The following is a 23,117-nucleotide window of genomic DNA, read 5'->3' on the forward strand; positions in this document are numbered from 1 at the left end:
TATTCACACGAAAGCAACAACTACAGCGAACTTAATTTGATGTTATGACGCGCTTCGTGTGAACAGCGCCTAAGATAGTTGAGAATAATAGAATTTTTAAACGTTAACTCAAATTAGGAGCATGGGACCGAAAATGTATTCCCAAATACATGGCAGTCATATTAAGACAAAACAAATATTATTAAAATTGTTGTATAAAGATTTTCATAAGGTATGAACGCAACAAAAGAGATGGATTATTGAATTATATTATTTACTTGAAAACACAAATAAAGTATTATATTCATATTTACAATAAAGATATGCAACCTCTTTAACCTAATCAATCACCTCCATGGAGTTTAAAAACTAAAGCTTTTCTATGGATTAATTAAAAAGATTTTAAAGAACAGTTACCGATTTATAATGTGAGATATCTATGAAGAAAAAATAACTTTCGTTCAACAATATATTGCAATAGCTAAGTTTACGGATCGGGTGGAGCGTATGACAGTCCTAAATTTTTCAACTCGCAGTCCTCTTCCAAGAAATCTCTGATGAGAAGTTTCTTTAGCGCCGCTCGACGAACCTGTGAAAGCAAAATGTCTGTACACCTGTAAAAGTTTAATTGACTCATCGAGATTAACAAAGTTCGCTACACAGTTTTTTCTGACAGTTATATTATTAAGTTATCGCATTATAGCTTATGTGACGGCAGCCTCTCTTAAATTACGTGTCATAAAAATAGCAACAACATTCGAAGTAGGACATACGAGCTTATATCCTATTAATTTTTATTAAATTAAATACAAAGCACATATTTTGAAGATGTATTTAAAAATAGATAGTGAAAAATAAGCACTATTATTACAGTAATAAATTTCGTTTCAGTATTCATTTCTGAATCTTAATTCACTTTGCATCTAACTCGTTTCTGGTACACGTTTCGACGACTGCCGTAAAATACCCAGTGATTCCAATTAAATACATCTTATCTTTACTAAAAGCTTTTTCTTTAAAGGAACTCCTTGTAAAGGGAAACTCGATTAAATTACTTACAACATTTAAATGTCTTTAAAAATTCTCTTCAGCTTTTGATAATGAATTTGCTGGTTTTTATATTACAAATGACGGAATCAATCTAAAGCTGATATTGGAAAGAATTAATTTATTTGTAAAGTAAAAAAAATATTATGGATACATAACCATAAAGTTGATAATTAAAATATTTTTCCAACAAACGGGAAAATATTAAATGGCTGGCAACATTTTTTTAAGTATAATGTTTCTCAAGAACATTCTTAACATTTTTATTAAGAGTAATTTATAAGACGAAGGAGTGTCTCACAAATAACACGCACTTTAAACAGTCTTCCTTACATTACTCTGACTGTTATGGAAATATTAAAAAGTTGTTAATAAAGATTTACAGATTACACTCACAAACATAAATAAAATAAATTGGGAGCGATAAAAAAGGTTCTGCAAACATGTTTGGCTGGTTTACCTAAGTCATACCGTTCAAGTTTATATACGACAGGACCGAAAAGGTTAAGTATTTAATTGAGCAATATTCTTTTTTTTTATTAAATTTTATTATTATTGTTTATTATATATTTAAATTTAGGTTCATGTAAGTAGATTTTCACTTCCAAATATTTCAATTACGCTTAGAATAAAACCAGCCTCGACAGTTTTAATCACAATCAGATTATCGCCTTCCACTTTACGAGCTAGGCCTCTCTTGAAACCGTCCTGGTCCTGGGCAGCTGCATCCAGCTGTTACCTTTCTCATACCATTCGACCTTCATGCTGTACAGCATCCAGAACTACGTCCACCTTAACACGGTCACTAGTCTAACAAGATTCGACTCCAAGCGCTCACTGATCACCTTAAAACAGGACCGATCACTTTCCACATCTGCGACCCTTACTTTCGTTATCTAGCGTATCACTTTTCAATTGATACTGAGATAGTATATTCACCACTTACGACTTCATTTCCACCTTCCAACTGGTGGAATGACAGTCGAGCACTATCCAGTCGAAATTAAAAAAACTTCATAAAAGACTCAATAGTTCAATGTGATCTTGAATTCCTGTCTAATTTACCAGCCCCACAGTGAATGTCATGCCACATTTCGGCTCCGCAACTCAATACAGATGAGACACTAATTGAAAAATCATTTCTAAAGAAATTGTGGTAGCGATATTTTATCAATATGATATTGTTTTGCACAGCCACTGAATTATTTGTAATGGTAACGAAAAATTAAAACAGTAAGAATACACAAAGAGTGTATTTTCATAAAAATTAGTTGAGATAAGGGACACAAATGTCCATTATTTTTATTTTCAGACACCTTGGTGCTTGGTCTAAGTTTGAGTCGTTACTAAATCCTACTTACTATATTAAAAGAAGCGTCTCCCGTTTCTCAATCAATCAATCACTAAATCAAATGCTATACTGTGCTAAAATGTATGTATGAAAAACTTTTAACGCTTTATCGTATGTAGTGATGATGTGAAATTAAGTAGAATAATCCTATTATTATTTTTAATTATATCATTAAATGTCAAGATAAACAAACATTTTATTTAGTGTCTATGTGTTTTTAATCAATGAACACATTGAACGATTGAGTCCAAAGCCATTCTCCTGAAACTGACGAAACAGCGCCAACGAAATTGCGTCTAACAGTTATTTCAAAATATGTAGCGACTCAAGTATAAATAATCCGTTCAATACCGAGCTGTGCGGCGTTTATTCAATTGATTTAACTTGTAAATCGCTTATCGAACGACGGTTTTATAAACGAGCTAACCTCCCACAGACTAAAAGAGATAACTGATTTAAGAAACTGTTTTTCAATATCCGAAAAAGTTTAAGTCGAGTTTTCTTTGATAAATTACATTTATATATTCCTTTACGATAGAAAAAGTATTAATAAAATTGTAGTGTCATTCACTCATCTTCCTTCTATGTCCTTCTACGTTCATCAATCCTTGTTATGATAAATCCTCCTTAATACATTTCTGAATTAATAAATCCAATCCAAATCATTATTTTTGACATTACCGTAACGTTCACATCGCTTTTTCATATTTTCTTTATATTGTTAATATTACATTAAAATATCATTCTTATTAAAATTAAAATTAAAATATATTATATAAGAAAGTTTTTAGAACTTTTATAGCAACGTAGGTACTAACATTTCTTTTATTTTCTATTATCTTCAGCCAATTATTCAACCAATTATATTATCTTCAGTCAAAATTTTGAATGTGTATTGTGGATGCCACAGAGATGCCATAAAAATAATATTAAAAAAACTTTTGAAAACATCAATCGTTTTGTAAAAAAATTAAAAAACGACATATAGATTACGAACCTAAAACCACAAGCGAAATATGGAATTGAAATCATCTGAACCACGTCTTATATTTACAAAAAAAAAAACAAATTGGTAATATATTGATCTCACAGCCAATGTCTGCCATTTTGCCTGACGGAGTTCCTCCCGTATAAACATCATTTCCGGTCTCAGGTCACGATGAGCTTGGGGGTCCATGTTGATCTTCAACTTCGGGTCTATACCCGCCAATTGTTGGTCACTGATAGTTAAAAAACATGTTAAAAATATAGAACATAAAGTTATAAAATTCAGATAATTTTTGGTACCCTAGAGTGGACCAGAATTGTAGTGATTATTTTTTTTAACTTACAAATGTGCTCCCACATCTGCTTCCAGTATTCCTGCCTCCTCTATAGATTCTGGACCTACATCATCTTCTTCCTTATTTTGAGACATCTTTTATGTCTTCTATTAAATATATACTATAATATATCCTTTCCTGCGTTTGATAGAAAGTTACGTGACAAGACTCGTATACATGAAGATTATTTTTATTAAAAAATATATACATACCAACCAGTTGTAAAATATATTTTTTATGTCATGAAGGGAATTATTATAATAAATGCTCATGCTTTTCAAAAAAAAAAACAATGCAAGAGAGCACTCTAATAACAACAAATCTTTATTCACACATCACCCGGGAATATAAAATAAATATCACCCATGAGGCAAACCCGCACTTTACACTTACCCATATTTAAAAAAACTTTCCTTACATAACTTATGTAGATTTTAGCTTAACTAAAATCCATCTTAAAAATATTTCGTTTTAATGAGGTGGATATAAATAATAAAATTGAAGATGAAATTGCAAGTTTTACATTTTAAACAAATTTATCGTAAAATCAGTGTCATGATTAAAATTATTAGACAATAATAACTTAATAATGAACATTAAAAGAAAAATAATAAATTATTCTAGATACTTTCATTAGAGTATTTGATTATAAAAAGAATATTTCTTTACATTTGTCTATGCACCTATGTGTTTAAAGAAACTTTTATATAAATGTCTCTTGTAATTAAAGTAGAGGTAATTTAGACACAGCAATTATTTCAATAAAATAAAGTAAAAAATCAGTACCTTAGAAAGAATTAGTACTGATAAAAGACAAAATTGTTGTCTCTATAGACATTTCTCACGGTTAGCAGTTCCAAGTACAGACATAATCGCTACACTATTATAATTTTACTACGTATGTAATCGAATTGCTTTCTTTTCTAAACATTGCGTTAACAAAAAAAAACTAATTAATCTACGTGAAAGATGCGTAATAGTTGTTTTACAAGTATTATTTGGCGATTGAAATAGGATTCAAAAGACTAGAAAATCAAGCATATTTTATATCACTGACATCTTTTATTTAAATAGAGAAATACTCACAAACGACTGTTTTGCAACTAATTATTGCAAAAGATACTATGTTGCAATAACAAACATAACTATAATTATTGCTATTATTGTTACATATGACTAATACATATAATGAATATACGCCCAAATATTTAACAAAATTTATGATAATCTGTAACATCACGTGTAAACAGAATTTCTTTAGTCTGTGGCAAAAGGGTGACTGAACTGCCTCATTGTTATTTATTGCATTTAAGTCTAATAATACATTAATTAGCCGTTTTAAGGGTACAGTGAGTGCAATAACATACATAACAAGCCGTGACAGCCATGCCGAAGTGAGTAATATCAAAGGTGTGGCGGCTTCGTTCGGGCGTTGTTTCCTAAAGTGACTTTTGTGTTACGAAAAAATATTTCTACTATCACGTCGCAAGATGACCGAGTACAAACTAGTGGTGGTAGGTGCTGGTGGCGTCGGTAAATCCGCATTGACTATACAACTGATACAAAATCATTTCGTTGACGAATACGACCCGACGATCGAGGATTCCTATAGGAAGCAAGTAGTGATCGACGGTGAGACTTGCTTGTTGGACATTCTTGACACGGCTGGTCAAGAAGAGTATTCTGCTATGAGAGATCAGTATATGCGAACTGGGGAGGGTTTCTTGTTAGTCTTTGCTGTGAATAGTGCCAAGAGTTTTGAGGACATAGGGTCTTATAGGGAGCAGATAAAAAGAGTGAAGGATGCAGAGGAAGTGCCCATGGTGTTAGTTGGTAACAAGTGTGATCTCCAGGCTTGGGCTGTGGATATGACACAAGCGCGAGAAGTAAGTCCTCTACTGTTATATAACTTAAAAAACATTGTTAGTCTCTCCAAATGACTATAAATCATAACATATAATAAACAACATGTTGATAACAAATAATAAATTGATCTTGAAGTATTGTATTTGCTTTGAATCTAAATGATAAATAAAATTAGATTTCCCTTATATATAATTTATTGTATTGTTATAGTCAATGGGAATGGTGTGTAATATAAAATTCTATTTAAGGACTAACCAAAACATAGTTGTATTAAGAAAAATATTAAAAATAAAACAAACAATTGCTGCATAAATGGTATTGTGATCGTTAAAATGTTCATTATAAGAATTAGTGCTTTAATTGTCTATCATAGTTTTCAACTTTTCTTTGATTATCTATCATGTTTAGTTTTACAAATGTCTTATTTAATTACGGACAGTTGAATAAAATTTTGTTCATTATTATTATTATTCATATTCCCACCAAGCATTAATTTAGGACAAACTCATAATTTAAAAATGTTCGGCTTATTTGTAATTCCAAATTAACAGAATTTTAATAAACATCTCAAAGTGTATATAATACTTAGATTGAAAGGCATCTTTTCTTCTATCTCTGTTTTTTCTGCCTAAATTCTAAATCATGTCATAAGGAGTAACTTAGGCTAATTTTTAACCGACTTCAAAATAAGAAAGTTGTCAACTAGACTACATTGTTTATTATTACTACTTCAAGTAATGGCTTATTTTGTAAGTTAATCTTTTTAATCAAAAGGGCATTATCTTGAGGTAGCGCTATCGTCACCAAAGGATCCAAGGAAGGGTACCTGGAGAAATCTAATGAATACACTTAGTGCGAAAAAGGATGATAATGCTAATATCTAAGATACTTTAATAAGCGGGCAAAGTCACAGGCAACAACTAGCATGAAATAAAATTTTAAATCTCAGAACACTAACCATTTGCAAATGATTGAATATAAAGTTTCTGAGATATTGGCTGTAATTTATACATCCTATCATAAAAGGAATTAGTTTCATTATAAATGTATTAAAAATATCATAATTACAATATTGTCTTATATAATTCACAAAAGAAAACTTTAATACTAGATTAATTAATATGAATTTAGTTTGTCTTCAGTCGCATGTAAAATAAACATAAATATGCCATGGAATAAGTACATAGAAATATCATCTATAAATAATTTTGTACATAACATTATTTAATACAATTTTCCTAGTATGTATGTCATTAACTACATTAATCATGTAGGAAATGTAGACATACGACAAATTTGTATCTATATATTATGCAAGAGAATATAAAAAAAATATTCCTAAGTAAAAGAAATAACACTGATTTATAATTGTCAAAACATTGTGGTAACTGATTTAAGAATTTTATATTGACAGTGTTGTGTCTAGTTTATTTATTACCGTTTTCCTAAATATGCATCTCATAAGACGAGCATATTAAAAATTTATGAATGACAAAATAGAATTTAAAAATCAAAATTGGAGCGAAGAGAGAACATGTGCTGACCTATTATATAGTTCAAGAGTACAGTGAGACAAACAAGTTGAACATATTCTGATATTAGATCGCCAAATTTGTCGTTTTTCAGGTGGCGCGAAGTTACGGAGTACCGTTTGTTGAGACATCAGCCAAAACAAGAATGGGCGTTGATGATGCTTTCTACACTCTAGTCCGAGAAATCCGCAAAGATAAGGAAAGCCGTGGCAAAAAGTACAGGCGAGGAACGAAGCTAGGCTCCCGGCGTACAAAATGTACGCTTATCTAACATCTAGTATTGATAGTCATTACGTATAATGATTTTCAATGTGGGCTTCAACGGACCTTATCCAATGTTCATTAATTCTCCGGCATTATATACAGTCTGACGCATTTGATAGTAATCGTGCCATTAAATAATAAATATTTAGTTCTTTGTCTCAAATATATATGACATTAAACCACACGTGGCCTCCGTGTATCGTATTGCCAATAATAAAAATAAAATTGTTTCGCATATTTTTATACTTATTCATTGTAAAATATATTATGACCTTTTTTTTAAACAAAATATCCTAGACTTTAAGCTTTATGCCGTTGTTATTGACTAGGTAGAATCGTAACGGTTTCTTTAGCGTTAAGAATTGTTAAATATGCACGTATTCTACTCGGGTACATGCTGGCTGAAAACTTTAATACAGAGCCTTTTATATTAAGATATTATCTATAAAAAAAAAAAATCTAACTTCAGATTTTACAACCACTCTGCCAAAAGTATTTTCAACTGATATGTGACTATATTTTCAACTGATATATGACTAGAAGGAAAATATTATTACTTGTACAATTTTTAATGATTTAATTAACATTTTATATAATAATTTTGTGTCATGGATGTAGTATAGGTGGGTGCTAAAGAAATGGTTGTGCTCATTCTTTTTGTTCAGCACGTCTTTTTTTTTCTATTTTTCAATCAACCCAAAAAAGGTTTTATATACCCAGTAAATGTTTTCAGAATCAGACTTTTTCAAATAACTTTATTTAATTTATTGATTGATTAAAACATGCAACAGATAAAAAATGCTAGTTGAGGTATTATAGCAGTATATGTATATAACATTAAAATATATATATATATATATATATACATACATATACATATATATATATATATTTTAATGATTTGTATTCTCTGTGAGGGCATTTGTGGGTAAATGGTATCGTATCATATTAATTGTGCTCTTCTTATTTAGATAAAATAAAAATAAGCAGAATTAAAATACTACATTCACTATCATGAATTTTCAACGATATATTTATTAATTATTTTTATTAAATATTATTAGGAATTTAATATGTTGTTTATAAGTAATGCAAGTTAATATAAAATATGAGAGATTTTTCCAAATATTCTATAATAATTCAATTTAGCGAAATTCAAATAAACATCTTAGATAAATTTTATGTGTAGTATAGCTTCCTAACTAATGTATGGAGGACGTGCAAATGAGTCATTAAATTCATTATTTCTTTGCGATGAGTTAAATGTTTGTTCTACAAAGTCTACATGTATCTCTTTTTAACTAATACCAAATGATTTTAAATTTTTTATTTTTATGACATTGAAATAGGTACAATGAAAACAAACGAATTGTTTTTTATACAATAATTATATATTTTTTTTTTATAATTTTGTCAACTTTTCTTTAGGTTAAGTTATTGTTCTAGTGTTATGAATTAAGTTTAGTAATTTCGTGTAATGAAGTTTATGTGTAAGCACAGACAAATATTATTGTGTAACAGATGCGTTCACATTTTATTAAAATCGAGTGTCATCTGTGCAGCTATAAAGTGAATCGATTATTTTGCAGCTATTATATTCCTTATTTCTGCTTAACTAATATACTATACCTCCGGCGTTAAACCGAATTTGATGCACAATTTTTTAAACATAGATAATAATTTCAAACCATATTATTAACTTCATACTAATAAGTTTCTTCATGGCACAATCGAGTGCTCGACGATATAAATAAATTTCAGCAAAACAGATATTGGTTCTTATTGATCTTTCCTTCCTGTATTTTATATTTTTTATCACACTATGTAAGCACTCGTGGTGCAATTCTAATTTATTTTGTTATTCCTTTCACTGTATTGAGAACCTTAATGGGTAAATAGCTTATAATCTTGATTTTTTAAATGAATTTTTAGAAATCCGTGGTCGAATTCTAGTCTTAGTTATAAAAAAGCTATTTGTACTGGTAATATTTTGGGATGGGACAAAGTCGTTTTAGATAATTCCATGCGTATTTTTTTATTAAATCAACCTATTTTCAAACGTGACTTCTTTCTTACAATTAGTTTAGTTTTAATTAATTTAAAATATATACCTTACATTTTTGTAAAATTTAACTAACGGACCAGCAGTTGCAAAATATAAAATGTCTTAATGTAAAAGTTATAATAAAGCTGTTGTTGTAATTGTTAGATTATTATCACATATCGATGTCTTTGTAACAGGAAACGGAGAGAATTAAAATAAATATTATACTAAATATTACTATGAACTAATAAATATGACGAAATAATATTTTCTCACTTGGTATTTTCAGTCAAGGTTTAGTTCAATTTTGATCTTCAGTTATGCCTTTCATCAGTGTTTAAATGAGCCCCAAAACCATGTTATGCAGAAGCCTCAAGTCGTAAAGCCTATTTCCATGGATAAAATTTTTGTGATCTATGCACATTGGAATGTGTCAAGATCTGTGACGTTGACAGTAGTATCAAAATAATCCGCGATATTATATTATATATTTGTATTTTAAGGGCTTATAGTAATACTTCATTATTGCTAAAATACAGAGAATTTGAATTAAAGAGATTTATAGCATCTGAGCTCCACCATGGAGTCGAAAGACGTTTGTATAGAAATAGAAAACGATGAGTTTTACAGTAAGTTCTTAGTAGATTCAGCGAAACCGATAATTAGTGATAACATTTCAGTAACGGAACAAGTTAACAGACTTACCCAAGGCATCGAAAAGTTAAGTAAAAGTCTAGAAACTCAAGTTCTAGCTAAACATAACGATTTACTTACACAAGCAATCAACATAACGGATCTTGAGAGCATGTTAAATACAGTACGTGTCCAAGTGCAGGCATTGTTAAAAGGTGCGGAAAAACTTAAGGAACGCGTTCATGTTCCTCATTACGAATTAGAAAACCAGACGTTGATGCTTGAGAGAGTCCAAATTACTTGTAATTTGCTCCGGCATGCAGCCAAGATACTTGCCTTGTGGACTAAACTTAATTCAGTGAAAGACAATCCGTCTAAGGAAGCTATGATACTTTTCGAATTAAAGGAACTAATAAGCGACTATGATTTTCAAGGTATTAATTTTCTAGATGATATTTTAACAAAAGTTGATCACCAGAGAAAGGAACTACTAAGAAACTCAACAGAGTTATTACAAACTAGCTTATTGGATGGTGATAAAACCAAACTTCTCCAGTGTTTCAAAGTATTCCATAATCTGCAATGCACTGAGGAGCAAATAAAAAGTACAGTAGATTGCATATTGAAAGATTTGAGGAAAGCCATTGCAAATGCTTTAAATGTCCAAATGGTGTCCATAGAAGTAAAGAAGTCTAGCTCTGGTCGTATAGCACCCGGAAAGGCAAATATAATGAACGCTCAAGACTTCAAAATCAAAATATGGGACAATATAGAAAAATTGTTTAAAATTGACATCTATAACAGCTGCACGAAGGTTGTGATGTTACAGAATGTTGTTAACGAACTGCATGCTATCGGCAACTTCAGAACTATAGCCATCAACTTCTGGAATGAACTTTCCCTCGTATTTAGCAATGAGTTAGAAAAGAGCCCAACACAAGTGAGTCAGTCAGTAGAAATTGATTTTCCTAAGCTTTTGAAGTGTTTCAATGATTTACTGTCAAGATTAAAATGTAAAAATTTGGAAGTGAACCGTTCAAGCTTGACTAAATGGGAAAATTCCTTCCTATCCAAATCCTTAGCTAAGCTTTTGGAACCAGTTAGAAGCATGTGGCATCTGAACCAAGTACCTAATATGGATCAAATTGATAATGCAATAAGAATAATAGCAGAAGCCCTGAGTATTTCACTCGGAGACAAACAATTAAGCATCAGTTTGGCTCAGAGTGTCGCAAAGAGCGTCAAACAGATGAATGTAGAGGCAGAGCAACGACTCTCAATGGAAAATGATGTAGCACAAATAATAGAGGCTCCAACGAGCTCCCAGCAGAGAAATGCAGACCTTTGCAATGCGCTGTATTACTTTTCATCCCAAATCAATAGAGTACTGACCAATATGAATTCCCTATTGCCACAAGAAAGTGTGCAAATCGTTCAAAATAGTCTAAAAGGTATATCAAGTTTGCCAGTTCTCAATTTATATGCCGATTCTATCAAGAAGTCCATATATCTCATCCTGGCGACCATGCACGACGAACCCGATTTGATCAAAGCTGATGATGTTACCAAGACTATGTCATGCAGCCCATATATGAAGGAACTGCAGCAATTTGTATCTAGATGCAAAGAAATCTATTTATCCATGTTCCATGAAAAGGCAGCGCTCAACGAATGTTGCCTAGACATATCCAAATGCTGCATAGATAGGTTCATCCAGCATGTGTGTAATGTGAGACCTCTCAGTAAGTATGGCAGAGCGAAGCTTCAAGCTGATTGCAAACATCTAGAAACCTCGCTATCGCCGCTGGTAAGCGACTTGACAGAGCTGGGCGATCATTACAGACAGCTGAGAGCATTGTTCTTGCTATTGGAGAAAACGCCTCAGGATATATTAAAGAGTCAACAGGAGGGGGCCTTACTGCCGTATTCTATGGTGACGATGTTTCTATTCTCTCACGCCGGGCCGCAACTGTTAGCTCCACACACCTGCGCCGGTTGGAACACACAGAAATTAATACAGTGGCTGGCATCCCACAGGAACGAAAAAGATAGATTGGAATTCGTCGCCGGAGCGCTGCAGAGATATCAAAACCACGTGAGACAGAACAAGATAGTCACGTACGATGACGTTTACCCCATACTGGTACAGCTGCTGCAGGACGGGAGGAAGGCTATAAAGAAATGACGAGTTCAACGACCATGTATTGAAAATTCAAATGTCATTTATTTCTCGGTGGTATTTATTATTTATTAACATATAATAACCATGATAAGCTGGTGCCGCTGCTGGTGTACGAGACATTGATTATAAATTGAAACAATACATTTTAAAAATATAGAATATATTCAAATAAAACATCTTTAAATAACTCTTGCCCGTCTTCACATGGACGAAGAGGTGACTTCGATCCTTTCGGCCTGTTTGAACATTTGTATAGTTAATTATATATATATTGACAAATACACGCACACACACATACACACATATATATATATATGTGGGTGTGTTAATATTCAAAGCTAATTACATCTACAGGTCAGAACTAAATAAAAACAAATGATTAATCAACGTTTTAATAAAACAGCATTCACCATGGAAATACATACAAACATACATGATCTAAATTATAGATTTTTTAAACTATAAAATCCTACGTACATTACACCGCCATTAGAAATAACGAGGTCTTTTATAGATGAAAAATACTTCTCCAAACGATAACAACATACGACAGCTAAATTAATGAATTTCCATAAACTACATAGTAGTAAAAACAGCCATTAACTTATTATATATTCAAGGAAATAATATATGTTGAACACTATATATATCTACATCTAAACTAATTACCAGTTCACATTTTATCGCAGGAATTGATCCAATATTGAAACATTGATTCTGTAAATACAGACACTAGTCTAGGACTTGGTGCTATCATCTAAATACAGCATGGATATTTGTATACACACACTGGCAGAATATACTGTGCACGTCTTGCACGGAAGAAGGCCGTATTTAAAACAACCTAACCTTGAAATTGGTAAATAAATTTAATGATTTCAGACTTGAAGATCAAATATGTCACCTCTTTGGACATATTAGTTAATGTTTATTAGCTGGACTTATATTCATTATTTGTTTGTAATTTGTTTTCGTGTTATTAAAATTCAAGTGTAGTAACAGACCAAAAATGGCAGTCAAGGACATTCTTGAGGAATCTCTTTCCATGGACTGTCAACGATGGGGACTCGAAGTCACTACATCCCCTCCACTCACCATTCAAGACAGAGACAGCAATAGCACTCTCACTTTCAAACCTTACTGACAACATCAGTGTCGTAAACGTACGGAGGTCCTTTTAATTTATTTATATTATTTGAATATAAAAATGCAGAAAATTGAATTGAATTGAAAAAATGAGCGGAAATTTTAGTGTTCATTTTATATATAGGAAAAAATATAATGAAGATATCTTGTTTTTGATGCGTTGTATATATATTAATTGTTCCGATGGGCATACGAGTATGTCAACGACTAAAAGGTACGACCAGCGGAAGACTAATTGCTGCTAATTTTACAAGTTAAACTGATCACTCGGTTTGCATCTAATATTGGACCAATTCCTAGACGAAGTCTCACGCCCTTTATTATCACAATATTAAACCTTTCCGTCGAAGACTATCTTGAACACGTCATCATACACATTGACGAAGTGCACGTCGATACCGTCCCTGATGAAGGAGGGCAGGTCGTCGAAGTCGCGCCTGTTGTCCTCGGGAAGAATCACGCAAGTCACTCCGACACGCTTAGCCTGGGAACCAACAACCAATAAACGAGTTTTTATACATTAAACGATTTAATTAAATGTGTATGATTATAGACTATGGCGGTCTCAGAGAAAGACGTTATTGTTACTCCTAACACTAAGATACATACACATACTTGGGTCCAACAGACCGATACTAATATTACAGCATATATAACACAACAATAACACAATATGTAGTGCAGGTCTCGCAGACAGACTAATTCAATTCCTCGCCACATAAGTAATTACAATGAAGTGAATATTCTTATTAATTTCTTCTTGCCGTCAAGTGTAATGACAGTTGATCACTATCTGGTCGATAAAACATATATATATCAGTACCGCTATAATCTTCTCCTTGATCCCTCCAACGGGCAGCACTCGTCCAGTGAGGGTGAGCTCCCCGGTCATAGCGAGGGTGTTGGCTGGTCGTTGGAGCGCTAGGCTCAGGAGAGCGGTGGCGATGGTCACGCCCGCTGATGGACCGTCCTTGGGAGTCGCGCCCTCGGGCACGTGGAGGTGGAGGTGACTGTATATATAACAATAAGAATTACATATAACAGAATATGTTGGTAGAAGCTGAAACTTATAATATCCCTTATCTCGCTATCTGTATATAAGTAACTGCAAGTATATAAGACAAGTAGTGTTTATGATAACAAATTTCTGCGAGTATTTCTTTAAATAAAACTAAGTTTTTCGGACACTTCATCTCGCCTGCCCGTGGTCGCCGTAACCGAAACGCCGAGATTATGTGGTCATAATATAATCTTACTAATCATAAAGACGTCGGTTGTTTTCAGTATTTATACATTGATAAGATAAGAGGTAGTATAAGTTGTGTTTAAAGGAGGCTTCCTGCTGCCTAGCTGGCGTCACCTGGTGTTAAGGAAGTCGTTGTCCGGCTGGGACTCCTTGAGGTAGTTCCGGGCCACGGTGAGCGCGATCCGGGCCGACTCCTTCATGACGTCACCCAGGTGCCCGGTCAGCTCCAGCGAGCCGGATTGCTTCTCACCCTTCATAGTGTTCCGTACAGCTGTTTCTATGTATAACGTACTACCACCTGGAATATATTGTCGCAAAGACTTTTAGTGTTATGGAAACAGTTCAATAATTACAAGTATGTCCCTTATAATTATTCGCCAGATATCAGAACAAAAAATATGCTAATCTGATAGTGTTTCAGTAATTATTGCATAAATTCCTTATTCTTAAAGTATTACTTCATTTTTTTTTAGTTATGTTTCTAAGAGATAAATGTCTAGCAAAGTGCTGTCTAAATCTTCTAAGACCATTGAACAATACATTAAAAATATTTGATTGTATAAATAGAAATAACTGTACTATAATTAAAATACAAAATAAGTAGCTATTAGTTAAGTCATCGTAAATCTATATATAATATGCTAACCCATGGCGGTCCACGCTAGGCCCATCACCACTCCGGGTGGTGTGACGTCATACATGCGGTCGTGTTTGAAGGTCGGCTTCCCAACCAGTTCCGATAAATTATCGTCCGTCACAGATAAGGAAGACGTCTCTTTCTTTACAAGCTTGTAGGCTACCTTACGTGCGATCTGAAAAATTATATGTTGACTGTTATTTTATTATCTGTGTGTTTGTAAGCGACTTATGAAAATATTTTAATTTCCACGGTACATTATAAGTACGTCACTTTTACCTTACTTAATAATTTTATAATATACAAAAAACTAACAATTTTAATATACAAAAATACCTTTAATCCTGTCTCATTGCATTCAGCCAAACGAAAATATAAAACCTCCGTGCAGTTTTCATTACCTTCTCAATATGTTTCTGTAGATTCCTGACTCCGCTCTCCCTGCAGTATGACCTTATGAGTGTGTGTAATGCCTCCGGTGTTATATTGATTTTTTCGTCTGTGAGACCACAGTTCTTGAGGGCTGTCGGTATCAAGTACTGCTGGGCTATGGCTAGCTTCTCTTCTGCCACATATCCTGCACGAATATATATTTATTAATACATTTTTTTTTCTATGACAACTAAATAGTATGGAAATTTTATTGTTAGACACCAATATGAGCGGTACAGGAAAGGATTGTGGATACTAAAAACTTATTTCTAATACACAAATAATCATTTTATCTATTTTATTCTAAAGGGAGCAACCGAGTAGACGGCCTACCTGATGGAGGTAGCACCGTCGCCCGTGAAAACTATAACATAGTTTTGCGGATGTGTTGCCACCCTTGATTGGGGAAGAGGGGGAGGAAGGGATGGGAAAGGTAGGGAAAAGGGAAAGGGCAAGAATTAAGGATTGAAGAGAATGGGCTTTTAATTTAATTTTTTCTAAGCCAAATTTTGTTCTGATCTTTAGGAATAAACTTTTGTTTGTTGGTGCTTAAAATAAGGGACATTTTTCCTACATTTTATTTAAATAAAATTTTCTAAGTAACTTTGATTAGTTTGTTTGATAACAAATATACCTAACTATTTAGTCGTGATTTAAGAAAGCTATTACATGTGCAAAAAAATATTATTATATCAAAGTAATATCTTTACATTTCTTTTACTTTATTGAATAAGATTTAAATACAACAAGAGTGTATTCTGAATGTTTAAAATAAAATCAACCTTACTACACATGTAATAGAGCTCAACTAACCTATGGCTTGGCAATAATGGGACCATATCACAGAAAATCAGCTGAGAATTGTAATTTTAGCCATAAATTTTCAATAGTTAATAATCTACATATACAGGTTAAACGCATTTTGAACAACCCACTCCCGACGTTTCGGTTACTTTGCTGCAACCGTGATCGCGGTTCTCGTGATTATAAACGCGTCGTTAATGAGAAGAATATTAGTTTCATTATAATGAATATTCGCTTAATCTTAGATGTCATTATATATACAGGTTTCTAGAGTGTACCTGACATTTCTATAAGTTCCATCCTGTCCCGCAGAGGTTCCGGTATAAGGTCGAGTACGTTCGCTGTGCAGATGAAGAGCACTCGAGACAGGTCCACCGGAACATCCAAGTAGTGGTCCAGGAAATTCGCGTTCTGTTCTGGATCCAGCAGTTCCAGAAGAGCTGATGACGGATCACCGTGGACACCTCTGAGATCACATAGGAAATATATATCACTAAGAAAACCATCTACTATTCAAATGTTAATAATATTAATGCTGAGGTATTATTGGATACTGTAAATAATATAAACGCGTCACTGCTAGCCATGACAATTTAGAAGCGTAAGTTTTTAAAAACTTTATATATGAATGCTTAGTATCAATGACCACAGATTATATGGAACAGTTGTTTAATGTTACACAGTGTATACAGAACCGTATGATGAAACATATGGATACTGACTTCCCGATCTTATCCACTTCATCTATAAGGACCAATGGGTTCTCTGTGTTCGTCTTCTTCAAGCACTGCACCAGCTTCCCGGGCATAGCGCCCACGTATGTACGTCTGTGTCCCTTTATCTCCGCCACATCCGTCATACCGCCCACTGAGAACCTAAAATACTTACGGTTCAACGCTCTGGCTATGGAACGGGCTGTTTAAATATAGGAATTATTACTATTTTAGCTTTATAATTTATAAGGAAATTAAGATATAATACGATATCATTATAATAAAAAAAACTCAGTATGTAAAAGGATATAAAAGTGTTATAAATAGTAGCTATATTTTTGTCATTTTCTATTCATATAAACACACACAAGTAGAATAGTATTATATAGTATTAATAGTATAATCAACTAACCTATACTAGTTTTGCCCACCCCGGGAGGTCCATGGAAGCACAGAATCTTTCCCTGTGTGCTGCCCTTCAGCTGAGACACGGCTATGAACTCTAATATGCGCGTCTTGATGTCGTCCATGCCGTAATGATCTTCGTGTAGTATAACTTGAGCGTCTTCTAGCTTTAAGTTCTCTTCTGATGACACGCCCCAGGGTAAGGAAGTCAACCAGTCCAGGTAACAACGAGTCACACTGGAGAAAATGATATGAGCAGTTGTATAGTGCTATAAGTGGCGTCATCTGTGCCGTACTAATTACAATATACTATGATCCTTACAATTATTCTTATGACTGATTGTAATGATTTATAACACTGAACCACTGTAATTCTGTAATGGCAACATTTAAGTATCGACTTGTATTTGAAAACTATGAATACCGCTTCAGCCATTCTGTAGGACATTACTGGAGGTAACGCTGAACAAAAACACAAGTCTGAAACTGTGCCTCGAACATTTGCTTGCACCCTTTAGATTTCAAGGTACTAATAATTTAATATAATTACAATTTTCTTCACACTATTTGCGTAAACAACCGAGACAGTAGTTACTTTAAATGGTTGCATAACAAAAAAACTGATATAATATTAATTTAATTAATTTTCGCATACTATTAATGTATGTTAGTTCATAATGTAAAGGTCTTCTCAAACTGGACACTAACAAAAGATACTTTTATTGAACGTTATGGACCATACTAACTTGAACTCTGAGCTATGACTCTCTAGGAAGTTCAGTTTGTTGAGCTCCTCGTCAATGACCGTCTGAACAGAGGGTGGCACCACTTTATCAGCCAGTCTTTCGCGGAATTTCTCACCAATGGCGTCTTTGTCGTCCTTCTCAAGACCTAATTCTTTTTTTATAACCTGTTTGGAATAATCTTTTAACATAACAGCGTTAGTTATTAGCTCATGAGCTGTTTTAAACCTAAGCTCGAGCTTGAGTAATATTAAGTTTTATATATAGTTTACATCAGATTAAATAATAAAAAAAAAATTAATTACTTCTTTAAAATCAGTGTATTTATCACAGATACACACAAAAACTTCAATGCACACCCAATTACACATCCATCGTTCTTAAATGAGTATTTTAATTTTAAACTATTTGAATATTTATAATATAGTTGTATATAACACAAAATTTTAGTAATAATGAATGTGTTTGTAGGAATAGGAATCTACCTGAAAATCTCTCCTCGGGACATAGTATAGTGTAAACACAATTCTCTTAATATTATATTAACCGAATATGTTGTCTAACCTTGAGTTGTTCATGCAGAATGTATTTCCTGTGCTGTTGTTTCACCTTTTCTTCAACTTCTTTACCAATTTTCTGCTGCAATTTGGACAGTTCATATTCCTTCTTCAGCAGTGATAATGATAGTAACAGTCGTTTCGGAATCTGAAAAATAGATATATAAATATATAACTAATAAAATATTTTTATATATATATGAAAATATTTTATTAGTTATAAATGATATATATATATATATATATACATATATATATATATATATATGTATCATTTATGCAATGGACAGTAATTTGCCGTCAGTTCTAAGCGAGTGCCAGCTTTTCACTTACATCCATCTCCTCAAGAACCGGCTGTAGGTCCTTGGGCTCAGCTGCGGTTAAGGCGGCGCCTAAATCCGCGAGGTACACGGGATCGTCCACAACACGCTGGCCTTGAGCTAGCATGTGATGCAGAGATTCTCTAGATAGGCAGAAAGATTTAATCAGTTTTCAGTGCTTTCTCTTATTAAATTCTCATAGTTTCTAGAGCAAAACACTTATACTTATGGAATTATTACACTGGGCAAGGAAAGTCGACAGTGACCTTGAACTGAATATAATTTTTTGTTGACTTCTTCACATGAATTTTCTCTTTGTATTACATTAAATAAGCCACAAGCGGCAGCTCCGAGGATATTATCACATATTTTTGCTGTGGTATTACAAACCTATACAGAGGGTTCATATTGATGATATCCCTGATAGTCTTGATGATCTCTTGCGTCAACGCCTTCACCTCCTCGTTCTGCTGGAACTTGTCATGCATCATATTCTCCACTTTGACCATCATAAGCTGGTCCGGCGGAGGTTTCTTAGCTTCCTTTGGTTCCTGCACCTCCTTCTCGTGTTCCGCGTCCGAGTCGTTACGTTGCCGTCTCGTGTTACGATATTTCCTCCTACGTCGCTCAGCGTCTGATTCTTCGCGCGTAACGTTAAATTCCACGTTAAATACGGGAAACTTTAGCTTCATTTCTGAAATTTTCACATTTCAGAATTGAAGCTAAGTTCAAAAATTACAATGAATACAATTTTTTTACATTTTATGGATATTTAATATAGGTATGTAGCTGGTACATAACTCACCGGCTGGGCCAGTTTCGATCTCGTCTTCTATAAACTGGCCGGTGATTTTTATTCTTCTGTGTGCCATAACGACTAGACGTAGCTTGTAATCCATATCCTGCATCTCGTGGATCTGAGCGAACACCCCCACATCATGAAGATCGTCCAAACTCGACACAACATCTGATTTTTCATCTTCTTTCTTACGCAAAAATATACCAACATACGGCTGATTCAGTTTCACTTTACGCCTTATTAGATCTATTAAAGCTGGGTTTGATATCTGTGAAATAAATTATATGATTAATAAGTATATTACAATTAATTTAAGAAACATTCACCACAGACTCAATTAATAGGATGTCGCTTATTGAGATGGTAATTTTCGGTAGTTTCATTGTAATATCATTTTCGCGCCATCTTAGCGAATATTGTACAATGTTATCGACTTTGAGACAGCGCCATCTCGTGACGAGTGGGCGAAACTATTAGATATACATTTACTAGATTCTAGAACATTCCTATTGTTTGTTTGTAAACAAGTAGAAATTTCAACGAACATGGTCTTGGAATGTGCTAACTGCTACGTATACGTAACATATTTAAAAAATTAATGAACATGGCCGGGGCAACGTCGTTGTATGGATAGAATATCATATAACGAGTGACGCCGCTGACTCCGGTAACGAACACCAAGCCGTGTGAACCAGAAGATTCCTGACACCACACAAGCTATGGAATGGGATTGCTAGCCTAACATCGGGACAATAATGTAGCCTTAGGTATAGGTTATAAGTTTTAATATGTAATTCTTATTATAATATATATATAAGTAAGTTTCGTAGTATTCCTGGAACCTTCAGTTTGCACCTTATATAATTAATGTTCTACTTATCGGTTTTTCGTATATAAAAGGGCTGCTAGGTGGGTTTTGAGTCGGTCTTTCGAGAAGCGACATACAAGCGATATTACCTACGATTATAATAAAGTGGACTTGTTTTTTCTGTTAAATAACGTGTCGATATTGCTAATCAATCTCTAGCTCGTAACATTGTTCTATATATATATATATAGAAAGTTGTGTTAGTTACGCTGTTTATAACCCAAGAATGGCTGTAGGGATATGGTTGAAAATTAGTGGGGAGACAGCTTAGAAGCAGGAGACGGAATTAGGATATTTAATTCTGTTCTGTCGAATAAGAAAAAAAACTTAATAAATTCCAACATCCGTGTTTTATGGCCTTTATGGCGGAATAAGGTTGATTAGATAAGTTACACATATATTACTAATTCTGAAATTAACGCGGACGAAGTCGCGAGCAAAAGCTAGTATATATTTATAAATATATAAATAAATTTATTATATAATTACTAGGTCAAACACATTGTATTTTATTTATATGTTATAATAGGTTTATTAACTAATTTTCTTATATTTCTTTCAATCAATGTTTTTGAGACCATGGATACTAACATAGATATATTTAGATGAAAATTTTATTAAAATAACATTAGAGTTAGTAAAATTTAGAGCATGTTCTTAAGCCAAAAAAAAAGATTGCTTTGCAGAAATGCTTTTCATTTTACTTTATCTGTATTGTAATTTTGACTTAAGCTATGATGGTAGTAGATACAACTAATCACATAGTAAAATAAATCTGATGATTGATAACATATTAAAACTTACTACTTATTTTCTTGAATATATAGTGACAATAATACACACACGCATACACACACACACACACACAAATATCCTTTCATATGATATAAGATTTTGTATTTAAAACAAATTTCTTTACCTCAATTAATTTAATAAATCTTGGAAAAACGGGGTTCCTATTTATGGCAATAACGGGCACTTGCGGCCACACTTCAGGCACAGCCACAGTTGCTGGTAGCTGGCTTGAGAACAATGGCGGGTCCTCTTTAATATCAGCGGATTCCTCTTCTTCTGGATTAAGCTTCTTCGAATAATGTCTAATGTTCTGTACCTGTGTCATAATATAATATATTGTATATAATTTTATTTTATTATACAATTTTTATTTTTATGCATTTTAGGTTTCTTATTAAGATTCAATATCACTATATCAATATTTATTTTTATTATTTCTCTTATTTTCAATAATTAATAATATTTTTATTAATCTTATTGATTATTTTAATTTGACCAATAATAAGAAGATTGTAAAATAATGATGAAGAAAAGTAGATTGTATAATAATTAAAAGAATAAAGGAAAATTGTAAAAACTTTTCTCATAAAATTTTCCTCATTTTTTATTATTATAACTAGGAAATTTATTTAATATATAAGTTATAGTGTGCACAAAAACAGTTTTGTTATTTTTGTTGAATATGGATAGATGCATATCGCATGGCATAAATGTATATAGTATGCATATGCCTACTTTGATCAGCTTTGACAATTAAACATATATATATCTAGAACAAAATTTTTTATTTTTATAAATAACAATGAAAATGCAATTTTCAGTACAAGTTGTATAACTAGCTAAGAAATATTTGGTAAGACATAAGTCTAAAGTTTGAATCAATCAATAGTTTTTGGCAAGACTAGATACGTGTATATTTTTATATTCAGATGGAGTTTACTACTAAAATGTTACACATATATAAACAATATATACAAGGAACAAAAGTCTAACCGAAGTTATTTGGGTTTGACATAGGATCTGTCACTTTTCATTTTACACTAACCTTTTTCACGGCTGCATATTCTTGGTTATACGAGCATATCCGAGCGTTGCGAGTTCCGTACAAATTGTGTCCATTAAAAAAACGATTTCCTACCGGCTTGCAATATGATGCAATTTTGGTTACATTACGAACAGTTTGCGATGAAGGCCTAATCGAGGGATTAAGAAGTGCGGTATTACGCACTAATACACTCGCTATGTGCATTTTATTATTATTAATAAGAGATATACTTAAGTAACATAAAGAAGTTTCATTCAAAAATAAGTTATTTACTGAACAAAAGGTTATTTTTCCAGATTCTTCAATGTTCAAATTTGATATATATGTAAATGTCACAATGACATTTAAGATAAAAGGTCTGAAATAGTTGCCTATAAATATTAAAAT

The 23,117-nt window shown here is 32.8% G+C and overlaps 4 protein-coding genes across 5 annotated transcripts; 2 read left to right on the forward strand and 2 right to left on the reverse strand.

The window, feature by feature from the left end:
- Nucleotides 1-434: 434 nt before the first annotated feature.
- On the reverse strand, nt 435-4,890 carry LOC116768263 (uncharacterized). The gene is made up of 4 exons (XM_032658951.2): nt 4,786-4,890; nt 3,709-3,837; nt 3,468-3,597; nt 435-568 (listed from the first exon to the last, which is right to left on the reverse strand). The coding sequence occupies exons 2-4, from the start codon at nt 3,792-3,794 to the stop codon at nt 467-469; spliced, it is 318 nt and encodes a 105-aa protein (XP_032514842.1). The 5' UTR covers nt 3,795-3,837; nt 4,786-4,890; the 3' UTR covers nt 435-466.
- A 94-nt stretch (nt 4,891-4,984) lies between these two features.
- On the forward strand, nt 4,985-9,129 carry LOC116768059 (GTPase HRas). Its single transcript, XM_032658681.2, has 2 exons — nt 4,985-5,585; nt 7,192-9,129. The coding sequence occupies exons 1-2, from the start codon at nt 5,190-5,192 to the stop codon at nt 7,366-7,368; spliced, it is 573 nt and encodes a 190-aa protein (XP_032514572.1). The 5' UTR covers nt 4,985-5,189; the 3' UTR covers nt 7,369-9,129.
- Nucleotides 9,130-9,861: 732 nt separating this feature from the next.
- Nucleotides 9,862-12,394, forward strand: LOC116767901 (conserved oligomeric Golgi complex subunit 5). The gene has a single exon (XM_032658430.2). It carries the CDS (start codon nt 9,986-9,988, stop codon nt 12,221-12,223), a length of 2,238 nt encoding a protein of 745 aa, XP_032514321.1. The 5' UTR covers nt 9,862-9,985; the 3' UTR covers nt 12,224-12,394.
- On the reverse strand, nt 12,364-23,060 carry LOC116768227 (lon protease homolog, mitochondrial). Of its 2 annotated transcripts, none has more exons than XM_061523490.1 (16): nt 22,731-23,060; nt 21,810-22,001; nt 20,029-20,290; nt 19,614-19,917; nt 19,237-19,366; nt 18,911-19,051; nt 18,350-18,513; nt 17,611-17,840; nt 17,208-17,400; nt 16,764-16,951; nt 15,651-15,826; nt 15,259-15,424; nt 14,727-14,910; nt 14,190-14,376; nt 13,704-13,850; nt 12,364-12,456 (listed from the first exon to the last, which is right to left on the reverse strand). In XM_061523490.1, the coding sequence occupies exons 1-16, from the start codon at nt 22,932-22,934 to the stop codon at nt 12,421-12,423; spliced, it is 2,904 nt and encodes a 967-aa protein (XP_061379474.1). In that variant the 5' UTR covers nt 22,935-23,060; the 3' UTR covers nt 12,364-12,420. The 2 variants fall into 2 exon arrangements, with proteins under 2 accessions (XP_061379474.1, XP_061379475.1); XM_061523491.1 differs by having other exon boundaries at nt 19,614-19,863; nt 22,731-23,059.
- Between the last annotated feature and the right edge of the window lie 57 nt (nt 23,061-23,117).

The sequence above is a fragment of the Danaus plexippus genome, chromosome 19 (genome assembly GCF_018135715.1).
Source record: "Danaus plexippus chromosome 19, MEX_DaPlex, whole genome shotgun sequence".
NCBI lineage: Eukaryota > Metazoa > Arthropoda > Insecta > Lepidoptera > Nymphalidae > Danaus > Danaus plexippus.